Source organism: Helianthus annuus, chromosome 3 (assembly GCF_002127325.2).
Source record: "Helianthus annuus cultivar XRQ/B chromosome 3, HanXRQr2.0-SUNRISE, whole genome shotgun sequence".
NCBI lineage: Eukaryota > Viridiplantae > Streptophyta > Magnoliopsida > Asterales > Asteraceae > Helianthus > Helianthus annuus.
Window position 1 is genome coordinate 150414927 of NC_035435.2, and position 22251 is coordinate 150437177.

The 22251-nt window shown below is 37.1% G+C and overlaps 1 protein-coding gene and 1 long non-coding RNA gene across 13 annotated transcripts; one reads left to right on the plus strand and one right to left on the minus strand.

The window, feature by feature from the left end:
- Positions 1-3308: 3308 nt before the first annotated feature.
- On the plus strand, positions 3309-7022 carry LOC110930191 (basic leucine zipper 9). Its single transcript, XM_022173427.2, has 6 exons — positions 3309-3645; positions 4129-4231; positions 4533-4689; positions 4775-4850; positions 4951-5076; positions 6460-7022. Exons 1-6 carry the CDS (start codon positions 3469-3471, stop codon positions 6766-6768), a joined length of 948 nt encoding a protein of 315 aa, XP_022029119.1. The 5' UTR covers positions 3309-3468; the 3' UTR covers positions 6769-7022.
- A 3126-nt stretch (positions 7023-10148) lies between these two features.
- On the minus strand, positions 10149-15286 carry LOC110930192. Of its 12 annotated transcripts, none has more exons than XR_002587688.2 (7): positions 15009-15286; positions 13706-14341; positions 13460-13565; positions 12690-13166; positions 12464-12519; positions 10856-10940; positions 10149-10443 (listed from the first exon to the last, which is right to left on the minus strand). It is a non-coding gene; the product is annotated as an uncharacterized LOC110930192 (long non-coding RNA). The 12 variants fall into 12 exon arrangements; XR_002587685.2 differs by having other exon boundaries at positions 13706-14397; XR_002587692.2 differs by having other exon boundaries at positions 13706-13783; positions 15009-15281.
- Between the last annotated feature and the right edge of the window lie 6965 nt (positions 15287-22251).

The window sequence follows — 22251 nt, forward strand, 5'->3', positions numbered from 1 at the left end:
TTTGAATGGAGATTGAAAATATCTACGGAAGACGGGCTTTTCGAAACTACAAGGTTTATAATTTGTTTACAATATACTACAGTTTGTAATCTATTTATAATATACTAGGCTATCACCCGGGAACATCCCGGGTTAGGAAAATTAAGTTTTTAATAATAAAAGGTGTTTTACAAAAGGTACAATTCATGTAACCATTCTTTTAAGTGTTTTCTGAATGCCTTTTACAAAAAGGATATCTAAAACAAAAAGGTTGGACTAAGACCTGGAATCCTTTTGATGACAAAGTCGCAGGTGCAAATAGAAGATGAACACAAAAATATTCACCTCCAAACGGAAAAGACCATAGAATCATTTAATACGGGTCATTAAGAACACGTAAGGTTACAAATTTCGTGTCACAGACTACAAATGAAGCTGTCTACAAATTTCGTGTCGTAGCTTATCCAATACAACTATGCGCTGTTGCGCCTAACCTCTGTAATTGACTTCTTTAAAGTCTTCATTCAGAAATGCCATTTCCATATTGATTTTTAACTCTTTTATAAGCACCCATTACTCGCCATGTCTAAATTTCTTGCAAATCAATCGGCACTTCCAAAACAGCACAAGATCATAAATTTCATGCTCCCACCTCCCACTACATTAGGTTGTATAATTTTGTAATGGTAGGAAACTCCATCTGAATAAGAAAAAATATTAATAAATGGGTCATAAACAATACATAGCACAAACATTAGACAAATACCAAAACTAAAATAGGAAGACAGAATAAAAGTAGGAACAAAAGCAAAACAATTCTCCAAATTAATAAGGAAAAACGACATACCTACACAAAATTAACAAAACTAAAGCAACACGATACCTACACAACTATTTCATTTAATCCTAAATTTGTAGTAGCTACCTAAACACATTTGAATGGAGATTGAAAATATCTTCGGAAGACGGGCTTTTCGAAACTACAAGGTTTATAATTTGTTTACAATATACTACAGTTTGTAATCTATTTATAATATACTACATTTTTTTAATTTTCATATCTACATTTATTAATTGTTGTTTGTTATAGGTATAATGTAGTCGGTTGGAATGATTTGATAAAATATGGGGGAGCTCCATGGGGCAAGATAGATATTTTCAAATATTTCCACTATATTATCGTGTTATGAATTTACATCGAGATAGATGGTAAATGGGCAACAAGGTGTGCCGCTACCCCTTTTTGAATAGCAAAACTACGTCTTTAAAAACTACATCCATAGATCCCGGGGTGATAACATTACTATGCATGACCCTTTGAACTCGACTAAGTAGGTCCACAGCCTCTGACACTAGGAAACCAAAAGTATCAAAAGCAAATGAGATAAACATGTGCTGGTTTTCAAGGCACGCTTTCTCGTGTTTGGTCAATGGGCCAAGGAAAGATTTGGCTTGGAATAGATCAATACCTTTAATATTTCATAAAATCATTTTATCAAAAGCATCTTCGAATCACATTGTTTTTTACATTTAGTGTTGTTTGTTTATTTGTAGGTTGAGCTATTTGAACATTATCATTTTGTCTTTTTTCTTATCATAAGTCATTAGTACGATTTTAACATTGTGCTACATGTTCAAAAACCCATGTTTAATTATACCAAAAGTATTGTTTGTTTATATGTTGGTTGAGATATTTGAACATTATCATTTGTCTTTTTTCTTATCATAAGTCATTAGTACGATTTTAACATTGTGCTACATGTTCAAAAACCCATGTTTAATTATACCAAAGTATTGTTTGTTTATTTGCTGGTTGAGATATTTGAACATTATCATTTATCTATTTTTTTTTTTCATATCATAAGTCATTAGTATGATTTTAACATTGTACTACATGTTCAAAAACTCATGTTTAATTATACAAAACTTTAAAATTCGTTTATAAATAACTTATTGTATTATTTTAAATAAGATGCTACTCATAAAATTAGAATATGAAAAACTTTCTTGAGTTCGGGAAGTAGTCACAGGTGATAACTTAGTGCTTTATACATTGATATAGATATAGATATATAATATGAAAAGAAGACTTTTATTCACTAGAGATGGATGGCATGTGGAAGGGTTAGTAAAAAGGTAGATAAAAAAAGAAACGAGGAGTGGTAAGTTGAATAACTTTCCATAGAGTTTTGAAAATGACAATCTACACGTATATGATGTGTTGAATGATATCACTAACCACTATTCCTATAAAGAAACATTTCATCCCTTAACAAATATCAAACTAATATAAAACACATCTGAACATAGTTAAGGTAGATTTAATGCTAAACAAATATAAACAAAATTTTTAACTTTTATTAAGATAATGACAACCGTCAAAGTTGGTATACCAAAAATAAAGTAAATTCTATGTTTGGTATTAACTTTATGAATTCAATTAGAAAAAGTAACATAATTAATCTAATCACTAAATACCACTCGTATCGTAATCAGGTTGGTTGAGTTATCTTGAATCTTCTTCTTTTCGGCCGACTGGTTATAACGTCGACCGATGAACTTAGTTATGTGCTTTCAAAATTGATGGTTGGGTCGTGTACTCTTTCATTCTTTTTCAAAGTTTCATTCACTGATTTATTTGCTATTTCTACAATATTTTATTACCACGATGTATCTACACCAAAAGATAAAGTAGTCGCATATATGTTTTTAAAAAAATAGTTGGATTATATATTGAGTTTCATCGGTAGTACATCACACAATATCTCTCATCCACTCCTCCTGCCATGACAAACAATCCCCACAACCCTTCATCTTTTACTGCACCACAAGTGGGCGAGGCGGTGTTCCCAGTGGCACACCCATGGCTGAGCCACATCCTTTCCTCTTGACCCGTTACCACTCCCTTCACCCTTCTATACCGTGTCCTAAATTAAACATATCTTAGCTTGTTTTGAAATAAAATAAAATGCAACACAAAATCATAAACTGTAATATAATATATAAATATATAACCAAAGGAGCAATGCTCTAGCGGTACCCCAATACTTTCTTTAAAAAAGGGAGGTTGCTAGTTAGAGTCTCATTTCTGATAAAACGTCATGCACGAGTAAGAGGTTTTATCATAGTGGGTCGTCAGACAGTGAGTAAAACTGTCTACGATTGCGGGCGGAGGTTACCTTTTGACATTATTTAAACAAAACTAATAAAAAAACTATTTCACATGATGAGGTACAATGTAAAACACAAAGTCACATCAAAGTGACTATCTCTGACTTGTTTTTTATTCACCATTCATCTCACTCCACTTTCCACAAAGCCCAGTTCAACCTTTGTCTTCTTCCTCTTACCATCTTTTAAATAATAATAATGCCTCCAATCTTTCTTTTAACATAACATCCTTAGAGGTGAAGAAACTACAAAAGATCCAACCTTTTTCAAACATTATATTATATGATTCATTGAACTGAATGTTAGCCACAAATCATCATGGATCATTTCAATCACAACAACAAAAAAGAACAGCAACCATTCAATCATTCTTTCATCTGCAACACCACCTTTTCTGAACAAGATCTTGATGACTTCCTCAACCACCCTGATGATGCCACTCATCCGCCTCCCGGAGATATCTTCTCTGCAGCTGCTCTTCACTACACAAATCCGGTTTGTTTGTTTTTTTTATTATTATTATTACTTACTTAAATATTATTATTTTTTTTGTAATGATTATTATCTGTCTGTATTACATATTCACCCTACTGAATTATTGAATTTATTAATTGTTTGTTGTTGTAAGATTCTTGTATTTGTATGTTGGATCATGTAGATGGTAGGTAGGTAGGCCCCAAACTAGACCTATGTGTTTTTTTTTTTTTGTTCATGTGTGTTTGGTTTTGGGAAAAGCAAATTAAACATCAAAGAATAGATGTGTTTGTTCATGTATGTTTTTTTTTGTTCATGTGTGTTTGGACAGTTAGATCAAGAATCAACTATGTGTATGTGTGTTTGTTTTTTTTTTTTTTTTTTTTTTTGGGGGGGGGGGGGGGGGACAAATTAAGCAGCAGCAAAGAAAAGATGTAACAGTTTGATCAAATGAGATCTTTTCACATGATGAATGAGTTTGTTGAGTGATTGTTTGGGTTGCAGGATAACTTAAATAGGTTTTCAAGGTGTGGTGGAATGGCAGGAAACCCTCTGTGGTCTCCGAATCTTAATCCAAAGACTATGGATTCACAATCCTCAATATGTGGTACACTTACTCACTTGATCTGTTTGTGCATAGAACTTATTCCTAAATCATTTTGTTAGAATGTCAGGTTATTATCGAAATAATACGATTTTTCTTATATTTTGCACAATAATTGTTATAAACAAACTAAAATTTTGGACATTTTCTTGGCCATCTCACCATATCCGTTTCGACCCATACAAAATACTGGTTTGATCCGTTACCTTACCCACCTGACCCGTTCATTTTGTCACTAACCATACTTCACATATAAACAAAGTGTTATCTGATGTTAGTTGGTGATGTATTCATATTTGGTCAGCTGAGAGTCCAACTTCTGATACCAAACCGAAAAGAGGGGATACCAATGTGGCTGGGGCAACCAGTGATTATGAACAATCAGACGATGATGATACGGAGATTGAAGCTGGTCAATGTGAACAGAGCAATGATCAGCTAGATGTTAAAAAGCATAAAAGGTAATATTTTTTATCAAGATTTTCATGAATCCAAGAAATGGAAGGTTAGTCAATCCCACTTTAATATAATTGGCTATGATTTCAGGATGGTTTCGAACAGAGAATCCGCTAGGCGGTCAAGAAAAAGAAAACAAGCACATTTAACCGATCTTGAGCAACAAGTGCGTACTTAACTACTTATTAACAATGTTTATTATCTACATATATCCTTAGATTTTCAGAACTATACCGAAAGATCCGTGAACCAAACATGTGTTTCAGGTGGAACTACTGCGAGGAGAGTACTCAGATTTGTTCAAGCAACTCACGAGTGCAAGCCATCAGTTTAAAGATGCCTCAACGAACAACCGAGTGCTCAAGTCAGAGGTGGAAGCTTTGAGAGCTAAGGTACCTTCTTTCCTGAATCGTTAATATAACAAGTTTACTTACGTAGGTGACCCGTTTGACCCATTTGTTCCTTTACTTTAAAGTGTTTGACACGTTATCAATAGAATGCAACCCAAGTAGACCAATCTTGATATACATTGCTTGAAATTGCCACCTCTAGAAATAGAGGTGTGAATTTCTGACACTACCCAAGAACATCACATGAACCTAACACGAAATTCGTGGTTTGGGTTTAGTCTAAACTAGGCCTGTAAACGAACCGAACGAACACGAACATATGCATGTTCGTGTTCGTTCATTTAACTTTAACCGAACATGAACATGAACACGAACATATAATCGAACATATTTTTTTGTTCATGTTCGTTCATTAAGAAATCGGGCATGTTCGTGTTCGTTTATGTTCGTTCATTTATGGCCTAAACGAATAGTTCATGAACATAAACGAACACAAACGAACATACACAAAAAGAAAATTTAACTGAACATATATGAATAAACATAAATTAACATGATTGAACAAACAAAAATGAACACAAATGAACGTAATTGAACAAATATCGACAAACATAATTTAACATTAGTGAACACAAACAAACAAATCTACTATATTATAATTCATCCGAAAACACATCTAAATTAGGGTTCATATATACTAAAATTAAGTAGTTTTTTATATAGCCGTTAAATAAGTTATTAGTTACGATCTAAGAAAAATTATAAAATTACATTTTCTATTACTAGAAAACTCAATTACTAATTAATTATATTTATATAAGTAGTTAGAAAACCTAATATTTAAATAAATATAATTATTTATGTATTCACTAAAATTTAAACGAACATAAACGAACGTAAATAAACGAACATAAATGAACATTCACAAGGTGTGTTCATGTTCGTTCATTTAATTAAACGAACAAAATATTTTGTTCGTGTTCGTTTGTTTATTAAATAAATGAACATAAACGAACTTCCCTCCGAACAAGTTCACGAACAGTTCATGAACGTTCGGTTCGTTTACAGGCCTAGTCTAAACGGGTTCGGGTCAGTTTCAGGTTGAACCCAGGTTGACCCGTTTAACCCATTTATATTAAATTATATTTTTTACAAATATGTTTTATGAGATATATTAAATTGGGAGCGTATTTGATGCCATAATCATAACTTAAAAAGAGAAATTGATTTGTGGAAAAATAATTAAAAAAATTCGGGTTGACTGGGTTGTGTTCGGGTCAACCCGCTATTATTCGGAACGGGTTCGGGTTCATATGTATGACATGATTTTCGGGTTCGGTAATCCGCCAACACGACCCGTTTAGCACCCCTACTTGATATTCATAGACTCATGACTAGATGCTAAAAAGTTGTCTTTGGTTACAGGTAAAGTTGGCTGAAGATATGCTGGCTAGGGGCTCATTAACATCTAGCCTTAGCCACCTCCTTGAGAACCATTTAACTACTTCTCAACTGTTTAACTGTCAGAACATGTCTAGAATGGGCATGGGCAACGTCTCTCCAACTGTAACCTTGCGTGGGGACGACCATGGACCCCACGTTGGCCTACCTGTTCCCGGGCAACACATAATGGGTGGACTAGATTCTAATCCTGTCATCTACGATGGTAACGTCAAGAATGGTGGTATTAACAGTAATGGTGGAAGTTGTGCGTCTAATATATGGTCGGGTTGAACGTATAATAAAAGGGTTTCTTGCTTTTGAACCCTCTCGTAAGCCTTTCACGTTCGTGGTAACTTCTTTTGCGCGGTTTTATTGTATTTATGTAATGCTTGTATAATTAGAATCGTTAGACATGATCTTGATGTAGTATAGTTTTGGTATATGATGAGACTGTGGATGAATGCCAGGGATAATGTTCTTTCATAAGTTTAGACCCTATGATGATGTTAACAAATCTAGAGAAATATATATTTATATATTTTGCACAGGATACAAATCATTATATCATGTTGCTATGGAAGGCCTATTTATTTTAGGCACATTGATTTCTATGCCTGGTATATCTTAGATATGTTAAACAAATGCATAGGGGTGAAAACGAGCCGAGTGGCTTGCGAGCTACTCGCGATCGGCTAGTGAAAAAACTCAAAACGAGCTGACCCTTTTATCGAGCCCGAGCTCAAGCCTGGCATGTGAAGCTCGCCAGGCTCGTTAGCCTTAGTGTAATATTAGTTATTATTAATATTAAATAACATTTACCCCTTACTTAAAGTTGTCTAGTAAACGAGCCGAGCCGAGCTTATTTAAACTTGTTTACGAGCCGAGCCCGAACCTAAAAATAAGCTTGTTTACTAAACGAGACTAGGCCCGAGCTTCACTTAGTCTATTATTTATATTACTTTTATTTAATATATTAACTAATAATAAACGAGTCGAGCCCAAGCCAGCTCGAGCTTGAGAAACTACCAACAAGCCGAGCTTGAGCCTGGTCGAGCTCGGGCATGTCTCGGCTCATTTGCGCCCCTTTTATGCATCATCTAAACAATAATTATATATATGTACCGAGTCGCTAGTAAATAGACTGTAGTTTCTAATGATTCTATAGATAGTCTCATAGTCAGTGAATACATTATACTCATAAGAGTTTCTCAAAACACCCTAGCTAGCTCGATCCGGCATAGTCTAATGGCATAGGGAGATCAAGTTCTAAGCAAATAAAAATAAACCGGATTATCTCCCCGGTCAAAGAACCCGCAGAAAACTTGTTTCGGGTCACAGCAATGGCAACTCTATTGTTTGTCACAATATGCTATAGATCCACCTAAACCCGCGTGACCAAACCCATGTAAAGAACCAGTGGTAGTGAGAAACCTACAAAACCCCAACCCGAACATCCCATTTGGGAAGATCAAATTCTTATAATCTCCACTTCCCAAAAAGGCATCATGAATTTTCTCTTTAGTGTTAGCAAAGATTGTAGACTTGTAGTGTCCACCTCGTCAGTTGTATCCTCTTTGTTTTCATTGTTGATAGAAGGATGGCGAGGCGGGACCACGCCGCCATCCACAAGGGCAGCATAGTAGTGAGCCACTGCACGAGCCAAGAGGTGTCCATTGGCTGCTGCTACTATTGCACAGCGGCCATCAAGCGTATTCAACAGGTTTGAAACCGTGCTGAGTGTTAATGAGGACGGCAGGAAGGTCGCGCTTGCAGGGTTGGCTTTTGGGTCTAACTTACTGAGATCATATGTATCCATTGCAACACTTGCAAGACGAGATTCCACACCTGAAAGCAGCATAAAAGCAACTTCTTTTATAGTTGTACACATTACTGAAGCTTTTGTATTGAGTTGTGACTTAATTGCACGTACCAGGAGGAATCCCTATATAAAGCTCGCCTTCAACGTTAAGTGAGCAATTAAAAGCTTCCTCAAGAACATCCTGAAACTTCTTCCCGGATGCATGCTGCAAGTTCAACAACATGCACATACGTTATTCAAAATAAGGATAAACGTTTAAGCGGTTTGCGTGTAGTATACCTCAATGATCTCACCAGTCACCACATAGCCAACCATAAGATAAATAATGATATAACTGCTCACGACCAGGTTCGGTCTCAGGTGCAACCATAGGAATGCGTTTTAAACACTCGTACCAGTCACAAAATAATGTACAATCTTTGGTAATGCTAGCGAGAGCATTGTGTAGACCAGATGTATGGTTAAGTATATGATCAAACATAAGCAGATTGTGTTTGCCTAAAATATGATAACTGTAAAACTCATATCAACATACCCTTTTAAATTTTAATCATTAATGTAATGTAATTGTTTTGAAGGAAATGTAAAGAACTGGATCAAGAGAACCTTTATTTGATCTTTTTTGTTTGTACCAAACTCCGGCCAAATGTTTGCAACGTTTTCGTCAAGCTTCAGTTTCTGATGCAGGCCCAAGTGTGGAAGCTCAAGCCATGGCATTTCTGGAGGCCCATGATCGAGCTACCAAAGGTGATTTACGAAAACGACCATAACTTTGGCAACGGGTCTCCGTTTTAGGTGTTCGACCAGTAAAATCGAAGCTTGAAACGAGGAGCACATCGTGGCAAGGACCCAAAGCCTTGTCCAAGTTTCAGTCCAAAAAACGCATTCTAGTGGAAGTTATGGACACTTTTATGTTTTTTTCCATGTTTTATGCATTTTGTTTTTGGGCTTGTGTTTGGCCCATGGCCTTATTATGGCCCGTTTCGAATTTCTGGTTTTATTTATGTCAATCATCAGTTTTGTAATAATCATTTTACCATTTCAAATTCTTTGCCTTTTGCATTGAATTTGGGGGTTTGGGGAAGATTATCATGGGTATTCATAGAATCAACGTGATCAATTCTTCATTATCATTTTACCTCTCCCCCTCTTGCTCGCCCGTGTTTCGGCGGGGACGTAAAACCGTACCATATCCCCAACTTAAGTTGTGGTGTGTTAAAGCGAAGAAATAAGACCGAAACCTAAAATATAGAAAAAAAAAAATAACTAAGTCAATCTAGGACCCCGCACGTTGCGACAATCCTGTCAACGAGAAAAGATAGACGTAAGCACGTTGAATCACAAATGCGCTTTGTGCCGTGATAACTCCCAAAATTTTGAAGGAAATGTAAAGCAAAATGTAAAAACGTTGAACCACACACGCACGTTACGCCATGTAAACTCGTAAAATTTAGAAAGAAGCTAAAACGAAAATTTGCGAAAGATGTAAAGTATAGGGGATCAAAATTGAAGTAAAAAAGTTATGAAGTTAAATTTCAAGTAATGAAAAGTTTTGGGTTAAAAATTAAAAAAATAAAACAAATTTTATGATGTTAAATTTGCAAAAGATAAAAACTTTGGATTAAAAGTAAAAAAATTAAAAAGGATAAAATACAAAAGACAAAAAACATTTGAGTTAGAAGTGAAAAATATTTATAAAAAAAAAAAAACTATGCAAGGGGTGCAACACCAAAAATCTTGTAATTAATAGTATGGAAATAAACATGCATCCAAGTTGTTTACATCGATAGCATTGGCGGAGCCACCATATGGATGGTGTCACTCGACACCATTAAACGTCGCGTATCATATATAACAATATAACATTTAATAGAAAATTGTTAAACGACACCAATTTTAAACCCCCAACACCATTATGTTTTTTTTCTAAACTTCTTACATACGAAAAGATTTATAATTTAAATATTAAGCCCAATCAACCCATTCTATATTATATTGTTCCCGTTGTTTATAACTGCTATTTGGGCTAATTACAGCCGTAGAAAGTCATCAACTTTTAATCTCAGCCGTTTAAAGTCTCTAAATTCCTTCTAGAAGCAGCAGTTCACGGCGGTTCAGCACTCTCTCACCCACGATCTTGCAGTTTCCTGCAGTTTATCAAGATGCACCAATCAGAATGCATTATTAGAACATGGGTCCTAGAAAAGTGCAAGTTATCAATTGACGGTTAAAAGGGTGTTCCTTATTTTCAGGAACTTAGTGGGGTAGTAGACACTTAACTGAATAGTTTGCTGGCTATATAATACGGGTTGAGGTAGCATAATCTTCCATAATTTTTTTAATTATATATGCTACCAAAGTTTAAGCATTCGAATGGAGCAGATAAAGATGAAAGCAATGGAGCATATAAAGATGAAAGCAACATATCTAAATTCCAGGGTATTTTACTTGATAAATTGTTTTAACACTTTTACCTACTAATTTGAGAATTTCCAGGTATTTAACTTGATAAATTGTTTTAATACTTTCACCTATTAATTTGATAGTTTCATTTCATACCAGGTTGAGCCAAAAAAGGCCTTGCAACTGATGAAAACGTTGAGACCTGCAACCCGTTTACCAGTCCATTGACATCCGCTGTGACCTGAAAGTGTAGGTTAATTATATTTAAAAATGTTAGTAATGAGTTTGATTTGTTCTCATGTATATTTTTTTCTTTTTGGAGCATACAGGAAGATATGGGGGTTAAAAAACACTACCTATGTTGTCTAAATGGAAGATCATCATAAAAAAAACACAAATCATTTGGCCAAGGTACTCTTTCCATCATATTACACTTTCAGCTTTGAAACTCTTAACATAAAAAGGACACGAAGATGATGGTGAAGCATGGTGAATCGAAGGTGAACTTGTATTCATGTACTTTCTTTCATTCATTGTACAAGTACTTAGTTTACAATCTCATCTTTAAACATGTATTTAAAAAGTTCAAATTTCTGATTTTATGTAAACAGGATTATAAGATGATGTCGAAGCATGATAAATTGAAGGCGGGCTCAAGTCACGTATTTTCTTTATTTAAATTTACAATCTCATCTTTAAAGTTGTAATTAAAAGTTCAAATTTTCTGTTCTTAATTTAAACAGGTTTAGAAGATGAGGCTGAACATGATAAATCGAAGGTGAACTCAAGTTCGTGTACTTTCTTTTTTTCAGTTTACCATTTGATCTTTAAACATGTAATTAAAGATTCATATTTTCTGTTTTTTTATTTAAACAGGATCGGATCAGATCGAATGGCAAATGGTGTATTTGTAATTTGTTAACCTTAAAAAAACTTAGAAAAGATTTGGATAAGGTTTCTTTAAATATGGTAATTTTGCTTTTTAAATGTTTACATAAGTTTACATAATGTTTTGTTTTAAAAATGTTAATTGGTTTTTTAGTGGTTTTCAAAACATATAATGCCTTCAGTACATTTTACACAAGTTTCATATTTTTTTAAAAGGGGCAATGTGTTTTTATAAATGTTTTTTAATGAAAGATAGTGTCTTTTATACATTTTACACAAGTTTTGCTTCCTATTTTTTGGTTCCTTAAATTAGTGGGTCGAATATTTTTTACTTAACTCTTAATTTGTGCTCTGTAAATAAGTTGTTTCAGTTGTTAAAAAAGGTAAGTATTATGATCATTTTCATGTTCCTAATGTTGTAAATTCTCTTTTCAAGTGGTGTAAATGAAATGGGATAACACATGAAAGACTTGAAAAAATAATAAAAAGATATAGTAGTGTCCTGAAGGTACCACACAGAAAGTACAACCTCAAGTTGAAGCAATTTTGATTTTTCTTACAAAAGCCTCTCATTTGTAAACACCTTCATAGCCATTTTAAATTATCTTACAAAAACCTTCCATGTGTTAACACCTTCATTACAGGTTAGTAGACCTTCATAGTCATTTTTTAATTCTCTTACAAAAACCTCTCATGTGTTAAACCTTCATTACAGATTAGTAGACCTTCATAGCCATTTTGAATTCTCTTACTAAAATATTTACAAAAATCCCTCATATGTTAACCTCCTTTTTAAACAAAAAATACAAAGGAAAACAACAAATGAACACTTATTGTTAACTAAAACCAGGTAGATTAGTTATTAACAAAACTGACCTAATTTGCTCATTCCCTTCTTCAACATCCTGAAGCTAGCCCCCTACCTCTTCAAACTGCGATAAAAAAAATACTATTGTAAATACGTGTGGATTAGCAATATCCCCAAAATGATTCAACATAAACCTTAAAAAACAAAACGACTTAGATTAGCAAATCTGTAAAATTATATGGAATTAAAGCCGATCTAGGCAATTCGTATAGAAAAATGGAAAAAAAAAACTACCTTTTTTGGTATAAAGATACGAGCGAGAGAGAGAAGGAGGTCCGATGAGATGCATCGGAGCAACTTTGATCTTGTATCTGTGACAGGTGCATATCTTCCGACAACATAAAACCTCTCATGTGGCGTGAAGTCTAGATGATGATGATCAATCGTTCAAAAAGACAAAACTCTTCTGAAATACAAAACTTAAAAGAGAATCAATAAAGATTATGATCTCTGGTTTAAACTAATGAGAACAATTCATCTTAATATGATATGAAACCCCAAAACGAGAGTTGAACGATCTGGAATTTTTGGAAAAAAGGATCTCTACAGCTGATAGTCTTTTACTCTTTTATACTGGAACCCTAGCTTGAGAACTTGACCAGATCCACAAAGCCCAACAACAGCATGTAATAGTCTTCAGCCCAGTAACTAGCCTCCTGAGCCCAGCAAGTAAAATATCATCTATATTGTAGCCCAACTCCAAATCCAATCCTCAAAATATAAAAAAACAAACTCTTTATTAAAACTAAGAAAAACTCATAATAAAAAATATAATTATTAAAAATAAGGAAAACTCATAATAAAAAATATAAACATCACACTTATATGTTTAGATATAAAGTGGATTATAAAGCTATATAGGTTAATGTTGGGAATATTTGTGCCTATCTTTGTAAACAATAAAAGCTTTCAAATTATATTTTATCTATCTCACAAATTTTGTTTGTCATTATACCATGAATTGCACCAAATATTTAGTATTCTAATATATATACCATATATACCTGATCCTTGAACCCCATTGAAAGCATTTCATCAGCCTCATCAAGAGCAAACGTCTTGATGTAATCAGAACGAAGGGACTACGTACTAGAGCTCCGAGACTATCGCCTACAAGTGAAAGTTTTTAGGATGACAAATCATGTAAATAAATAATTAGAGCCCAGAAGAACTAATGCCATATACAAATGAAAAGAAAATTAACTTGAACAAAAAATAATTATGAAATGTGAAATGACAAAATATACCACCTTAGTTCCAACGATGCGACTGTTCAAACGAGCTACTAATTCATGAAAGTGTTTAAGTTCTGAATCGACATTCGTTTCCTAAATAGTAACAATCACAAGTCAAAGGGTTAAATATGAGTTTTAAGTAGACCTGGCAAACGGGTCGGATCGGGTCGGGTCATGGGTCAAAACGGGTCAACTATAAAAAAGGGTTGTTTTGGTTCGGGTCGGGTCAGGTCAGTTTTTTTTACATAACTTTGGTGATCATACTTGGCACGTTAACTATTAATAAAAAAACTAAAACTACTAAACAAAAAGTGAGTCGAGCCGACCCCATCTATTGTAAATTACTAACAGTTTGGGCTATCTAATTGTTGAGTTACACCCACATAACTTTTGGTCAAGAAACAAAAACAGAACTAGATCAACCTGTACGCCGCAAGATTATGACAAACTTCAAAAGGATCATATAACCACTTAACCGTGTGGAACTTCCAGGCATACACAGAACACCACTAGTGGAATTACTAGCATTACCAGCATAAACAAATGGCAGCATCTTATCAGGCAGTGTGGGTCCCTTATACAACGAGACACCAGAATAGTCTCTCCCCTTGCCGAGACTAACGTACGCCGGGAAGTCACGGTCCGACGTCCCTGCACCGACGGTTGTTATCCATGGTGACACCAAAACACAATATTACCCTACATAACTGATCAAAACACTACCGGTTACACGAATTCGAACCAGTAAAACCTGGCGCACATCAATTAAATCCAACTAGGGCACAAAAACGCAAAATAACTGACAAAAAATGTGCAAACTCGAGAACTCCTTCCAAAAACGGAATACTCATCAGACCGTCTCTCATACCTAAAGTCGAAGCATACAACCAATTAGATCTTCTTCTTCCTTAGATTTATAGTGATTACTACTAACATCATTTCACACATATTTTACAAAACACAACATTACACCCTAGCATCGATTAAAACAACATCAATTACAAGAATTTCTAACAGGTAAAACCTAACAACTGCCAAATAGAACCAACTAGGGCATAAAAACACAAGATAAACGAACAAAAAACCTGCAAAATCGATCAAAAGCAACGTAGATTACACGAATTCGAACAAGTAAACCTAACGAACGTTAAATAAATCTAACTAGGGCACAAAAACACAAAATAAACGAACAAAACACCTGCAAAATGATCAAAAACAACATTGATTACAAGAATTCGAACACGTAAACCCTAACGAACGTCAATCAAATCTACCTAGGGCACATATACACAATAAACGAACAAAAAAACCTTCAAACCTTTTCAAAGACCGAATACTGATCGGACTATTTGTCCTTGAACGCAGTGGCGGAGTTGATCGAGAGAGCAACAGTGGCAAACTCTTCAATCAGCTTCGAAGGAAACCCGGTGGATGTAAGTTATATAGAGCGGCAGAAGTAGAGGAGGAAGTTAGGGTTTTAGCACCGGCAGAGGTAGCCATCGGCGAATACGGGAGGAGGTGCGGTGGTTGGGGCATTGGACTGGCGTGGTGGTTTTGTTAGTCTTTTGTTTGGTTTAAAGGGGTTTTGAAACTGTAAATGATTTTTGGGGTTTTGAAACTGTAAATGATTGGTTGGGTCTATTCGCACACGGCCTTTGTCTTTTTGCACACTCAAAGCGCCCCGCTATGGCCAAAGCGGGGCGCTTTGGCTTTGGTCAACAGACAAGGACTGACTTCTGTCAGTCCTTGTCTGTTGACTAAGCCAAAGCGCCCCGCTTTGGCCATAGCGGGGCGCTTTGAGAGTGCAAAAAGACAAACGGCTTGGGGCTTGGGGTGGGGATTATTTGGGTTGATTTTGGTTAGTTTTGTAGGGATTTTTGGTTGAAATAGTATGGTAGATATTTTTGAAGTAAAAAATTTTTATGTGATATTTGCCGTTATGAATGGGAATTTGTTTTTGAATGATTGAATGTTGCCTTTTTTGAATTAAAATGTCGTTATTTTATTAAATTAACGTTGTTTTATAATTACGTCGTTACGTCGTTATTTTTACAGAATGTGTATATAATAAGTTGAACGAGCGTTAAATAAAGCGAACACGTTAAATAAAATATACAGAAAGCATTAAACGTAAACAATCCAGAACCAACGTGATTTAAATAAAAGATTAACTGCAATATATATATATATATATATCAGTTTGTACATACAATACACAACAAAAAGGTACAACTGAGTCAATAATAATACATAACAAAACACTAAACAAACAAACTAATGTACTAATCCTCGTGCGGTGGGGACGGTGGGAGGGGAAGTGGAGGCAACGCAGCGAGCTCTCGTAGCTCAACGAGCGTCTGGACGATCCAGTCAATGCGTGCGCCCTGACGTCTGAGGCGCCGGTCGAAATCCCGAGCCACCTCACGCGCTACCGGAGGTAGGTCAGCGTAAACGTGCTGCGGGTACTGTGGCGGCTCAGGAGCTGGCTGAACTGGTGGTACGTGAACCTCCTCGACAGGCTCCTCCTGCGCCGGATCATCCTGAGCCTGAGCCTGAGCCTGAGCCTGAGCCTGAGCCTGAGGCTGAGGCTGACCCTCAGGCTGATCCTCAGGCTCATCGATGCCCAGAGCCTGTCGCTGAGCCCGCCGAGCCTCCCGCTGAACCTCAGGAGGGGCTAACACCCCAGGCCTCAGCTCGATAACAACCGGGATGACCTCCGGCAACACCTCTGGCTGCCAAATCAGCCCGTCAGGACCCCTGAACCGGAGCCCGACATCATAGGTACGGGTGATCTGCATAGCGGATACTGACGCGCGGCCCAACCTGGATGACGGGACCGGATCGGACAGCAGCGGATCTAGCTCGGGCACGATCCCTAGCGATCGTGCAATGGCGGTGATAAACGAGCCAGTGTGAAGAAACCCGCGGAGCTGCCGATGGTATGCAGTAGCAAAGTAATCTGCCAGGCTGGCTGCTAGATCGCAGGGCTGGCCGCGTAGTAGGCAGTAAAGAAAGAAAAGGTCACTAAGGTTGACCTTCTCCTTGCTGGAACCTCGCGGCACGATAGTAGACGCAATCACCTGGTGCAGGTATCGGAACAAGGGATCTCTGATGGTGGTGGCCTTTTGCCAGGATTTCCCAAAGGGAACCCTGGAAATGGCCCTCCAGAAACTAATAAGAGTCTGCCTGTCCAACATCGTAACAGCCTGCGTATATAAATCAGTATCAAGCTCAGGCTCAGTGTACAAACCTGTGTGGACAGCAAACTCCCGCACGCTCATCTCAAACTGCTGACCGGCCAGCCGGAATGTAACCTCGTGTACCGGAAATAAAGGGTCCTCCACGTAATCGGCCGGATGCGGCGCGTATGTAAACGTAGAGCAAAACTCGTACGTAAGCTCCGGGTACGAGTCCTCCATCGCCATCTGAAATAGGCGCGACCAAGGAGTATCTAGCCCAACTATATCTCGCGCCCGCTCGATCTCCCCCACGGTAGCTAGCAGCTCCCAGTCTATCCCAACGTGCTCCCCAATCGGTATAGTGCGCAACCTAGCGCATCTCCCCCTCGCTCGTGACCCCACCGGAAACTGAAGATACGGACACTCCGGCTCCTCCTCGCCCCCCTCCAATCCCTCATCAATATGCTCAATCTCCTCATCGGATAAATCCATCCCTGCACGTTGATCAATTAAACAAATATTAATAATTATTAAACAAATAATAACTAAATAATAATAAATAAACTAATAATAATATTAATAATTATTAAACAAATAATAATTATTAAACAAATAATTATAAATAAACAAATAATTATTAATAATAATAAACTAATAATAATATTAAACAAATAATAATTAAATAATAATAAATAAACTAATAATAATTATTAAACAAATAATAATTATTAAACAAATATTAATAAACATAATAAATAAACAAATAATAATTATTAAACAAATAATAATAAATAAACAAATAATAATTAAATAATAATAAATAAACTAATAATAATTATTAAACAAATAATAATTATTAAACAAATATTAATAAACATAATAAATAAACAAATAATTATTAATATTAATAAACTAATAATAATTATTAAACAATTAATTATAAATAAACAAATAATTATTAATAATAATAAACTAATAATAATATTAAACAAATAATAATTAAATAATAATAATTAAATAGATAATTAAATAAAAAAAAAAATAAACTTGAACCAAAGCGCCCCGCTATGGCCTCGGCGCGGCGCTTTGGTTCTTCATTTTGAAGAACAGCAGCGAACACAGCAGCAATCTAACCTCAAATCAACACAAACATGCTCTAAAATATACACTAAATGATACACGAAGACTAAGGGCTTTAGATCTAACCTTTTAGCCGCTGAAAAGCTCGGAAAATCAACGAAAATGGCTCGAGTGTGTGAAATCGCACTGTTTGTGTGTGTGATGTTGTTTGGGTGAAGTGAGGGGGGAGATGCCCCGCTTCAGGGTATAACGAGGGACCAAAGCGCCCCGCTATGGCCAAAGCGCGGCGCTTTGGGCCCAAAACGCTCCGTTTTGGCCATAGCGGGGCGTTTTGGTGTTTTTTTTAATTTTTTAAAATTGTATTTAATTAACAAACGGGTCAATAAAAGGTCTAAATTTGCCGTTTTTTCTTTTATACATCATTTTTTTAATATATATGGACTATACGGCAAGTTTCGGATCAAATCGGTTACGTGTGATGTCTTATTCCGTTATCTCGTGTCATTTAGGTTTGAAATCACAAGTACTCCTGTGAGAAGTTTTATGTGTAACAGCCGCCTACCATACATGAACATGACTTAATTTTTCATTAATTGCAGTATTATGATGTATGTTGTCATTTCGGGTCGTACAAGTGCGTATTGAATCCGATTGGGTCGTGTCGGTGACATTCGGTTTTTAACGTGATGTAACGCGTATATTGAACAAACACAAACGTGGTTATTATTAAACACATTTAGGATACATGAACACAAACGTGATTATTATTAAACACATTTAAGATACATCGTGAACATATGGGGTTGCATTAAGGTCGGGGGCACGATACGTAAGCATTTCGTACGTGTCGATCTGATCCCTGTATAATGTATGCCAGCCTGCTGCGCGCTCTGTTCTGTTCGCTGTCCATAGTAGGTTTGGGGGAGGCATTGGATAAGAACCTCCAAGCTCTACATGTATGAAATGACCCTTGTCGACAAACACAACCGCAACTACCAGGTGAGGTTCATCAGCTTCGTTTGGGCCGCCCAGCATAGGGAAAATTGTATCGCTCCCACGAATGTCGAAGGTGTGAACAATCACACCGTATCGTTGGGCAATAAGAAACCCCGTCTCAGGCATCGTCATGTAATTTTCGATATCTGCTCGTCCCACCCCGTTGAAATCGATCCGTTTAACCAGCTCATCATAATGTCCTACATTTTCCGGATCGAAAACCTGCCTCCAAAGCGATTCGTGCATACGTAACTCCTTTAAAAGCTGTTCCCGGATCTTCAAATATGAATTTTGTTTCAATCCTAACCCAACAGCCACCGATCTAAATCCACAATGACCATCTGGTTTCACGTCCTTTATTTTAACGATGTATGGATGGATCACGTTGGGAATCTGAGATGCGTAGTTGCGGATCGCTATATCCGTCTTAGGACCGAGCTTGATATTCGGGAAATCAGGGTGTAGGTTGAGCGGTTTGGTATTCTTTCCTCTGCAAGAATCTTCGGCTGATATGTACGAGCTGTGACGGGGAAGATCGTCTGAGGCATCGACCCAAGTTTCTTCTGACGGAATGTAGGAGCTTTGTCTAGCAGCTTCAGCCTTTCTTTCTTCCTGCATTTTCAATGTTGGTCGACCACGGGTTTTCTTCAAAACAGCAGGAGGTTTTTTGTTACTGTTCCCTGGATTGAGGATTTGCTGAAACTTTTCAAAGAAGCTCCTTTTCACTTGAGGGGGTGTTGGATCGATCTGTTTTTTCAATTTTTCAAATTCCGCATCAACATCAATATCCTCTATTTTATTCCTTGCAGGCTTGAAGTCAAGCTTCTTCCAAAACACGTCTATGTGTGTGATCCGGATTTCCTGACCTGTGGATGAAAACAAATTAGGTGGCAAAATCATAACGGGAAAGTTCAAAAATAATAATTACCTTTATTTTCCAACTTTTCCAAACGACAGGCACATGGCAAACCACAGCTGGTAAAAAGTTGGCAACCACAGCTTGCACCGTAGGCTCTCAACCCGTCTTCCTTACGCTTTAGTTCCATACTCAAAAGCTCAATCGCATATATTGAAACCTTTCTGAGAATATATGCAAGCATGGGCTGATTCTTGTGGTGCGTCATCACTTTTCTGAGGCTTGTTTCAAAGGTATTTCTAATCTCGGTGTATTGTTTAGCAACAACATGATCAACATACAGTACAAGTTTATCCAGTGTGTTGCGATGACTTGGAAAGTGACTTTTTAATGTTGCATGCATGCTCTCAACCCTGTTGGTCGTAGTCTGGCGAAAGTTGATAGTTTGGTTAATCCAGCAAGATACAAACTTTTCACGGTACGGATCCAACCAGGATTTCTTCATATAATCATAAACCTCTAAAATTAAAAAACGTAAATAGTCAGTTTTTGTTATTATATAAAATTTGAACATAATTATGTAAGAAATACTCACGTTCACGGTCAGCTTCTTTCAGCTGTGCTTCAAAGTTTTCCAAGTTATACATGTATATTTCCTCGGTCGTAGACTCGCACAATGTCCAAAATGTACGTACGAATTCTTTCCACTCCTTGTCAGAGAATTTCCTCTTGCTGTTCTTATTAATATTTTGTTGAATATGGAACCGACAAAGATACTTGTGCGCTTTTGGAAAAACTTGTTCACACGCGTTCATTAGCGCAAAATCCCTGTCTGTTAAAATCACGCGCGGTTCCATACATCCTGCCAGCATAGACTTGATCCTCTGCAACACCCATAGGTAGTTCTCTGACTTCTCGGCGGAAATTACAGCACAAGCAGCCGTAAACGATTTGTTTGTCGACGTCATGCCTACGACCTGAACAAATGGCAGGTTGTACATGTTCGTTTTGTATGTGGCGTCAATCATTAGCACATGCGGGAAGGCACACCACATAATGAATGATTTTTCGTGAACAAAGAAGACGTCTTCAACTTCGTTCGATATCTCATTCGTGCGCATGTAATAAGTGTAATTTTTTTCGATAAGAATGTTTTCAAGTTTTTGCATCGGAGAGTTACCTACATTTTTTTCGGCGTTGATCTTCTGAACAGCGTTGTGTATATCTTTCGGAATAAGCTTTCTAGCCGGATTGTTTTTTGTCAGCGTTCGCCAAATACTTTGGTTGCGAATATCTTGCTCTGCCAACTCCTTAACCAGTTTTTTGTCCTCCGAAGAAAGCCTTCTCGCATACGCGTGACCCTCGAAGTTTTCAATGGGAGTGTGGTTATGCTTCGCCTTCGTCACCTCGATCCTCCAAACACTTCCGGATGATTCCGAAAACCCGATCATCTCGAACGGGCAGCCTATTTTCTTGCTACCCGTTTTCCTCTGTGTAGCTACACTCTTATGCTCCCCGCCAAAAGTACATTGAAACCAAATCTTGTAATTCTCTCCTCTTTTATTCGACCTCTTTGTCACAATGAGGTAACCATTGTCTTTTGCCGTGTCTTGTACCCAACGCACCATCTCTTTACGTGACGAAAAGGTCTGCGTTGTATCAAACGAAAATGTAACCGGGTAACAACCTTCCTCGTCAACAGACGCATCCTCCGGCTCACCATCGTCACCGACATTCGAATAGACTTGATGTTCAAAGCTTTGTTCACAACCGTAACTCTGGGTTGGATAACACTCCTGCTGTACAAAGCTTTGCTCGCCACCGTAACCGAAATTTGAATAACTTTGATGACAACCGTAACTGTCGTTTGGATAACACTCCTGCTGTACAAAGCTATAGTCGCCACCGTAACCGAAATTCGAATAACCTTGTTGTGCGTAAGGGTCCTCCACAGGGGTATTCAAATCCAGCTGCACCGTGTTATCACGATAACGAATGCCAGATACAACCTCTGTCTCCCTCAAGTTGGACGACACCGGTTTCTCAAACGAGTCAGAAATAGCGGTCCCCTCGTAAGAATCAGGAACAACCGACTCGTCAGAATAATCACCGAAAAGATAGTTACTGAACCACGACATCGTTTTTTCAAAAAAATTAACTAATAGAGCAAAGAAGATCGACAGAAAACAAGGCCCGAAAACTATTCGAGTGATGAATCTGTTGTCTGGCTAGTGATTTAAAGCCAGAATTTGGGATCGAAGCGCCGCGCTATGGCCAAAGCGCGGCGCTTAGGGTTCACGGGGTGACTGAAACCTAGTCACCCTTTATGTCTGTCAGTCTGTCACTCGGTCAGTCATTCGAAACCTCGTATCACCTTTTGTCGCCCTAAGCGCCGCGCTTTGGCCAAAGCGGAGCGCTTAGGGGTGTGAAAATTATTTTGGCGTGTGTGA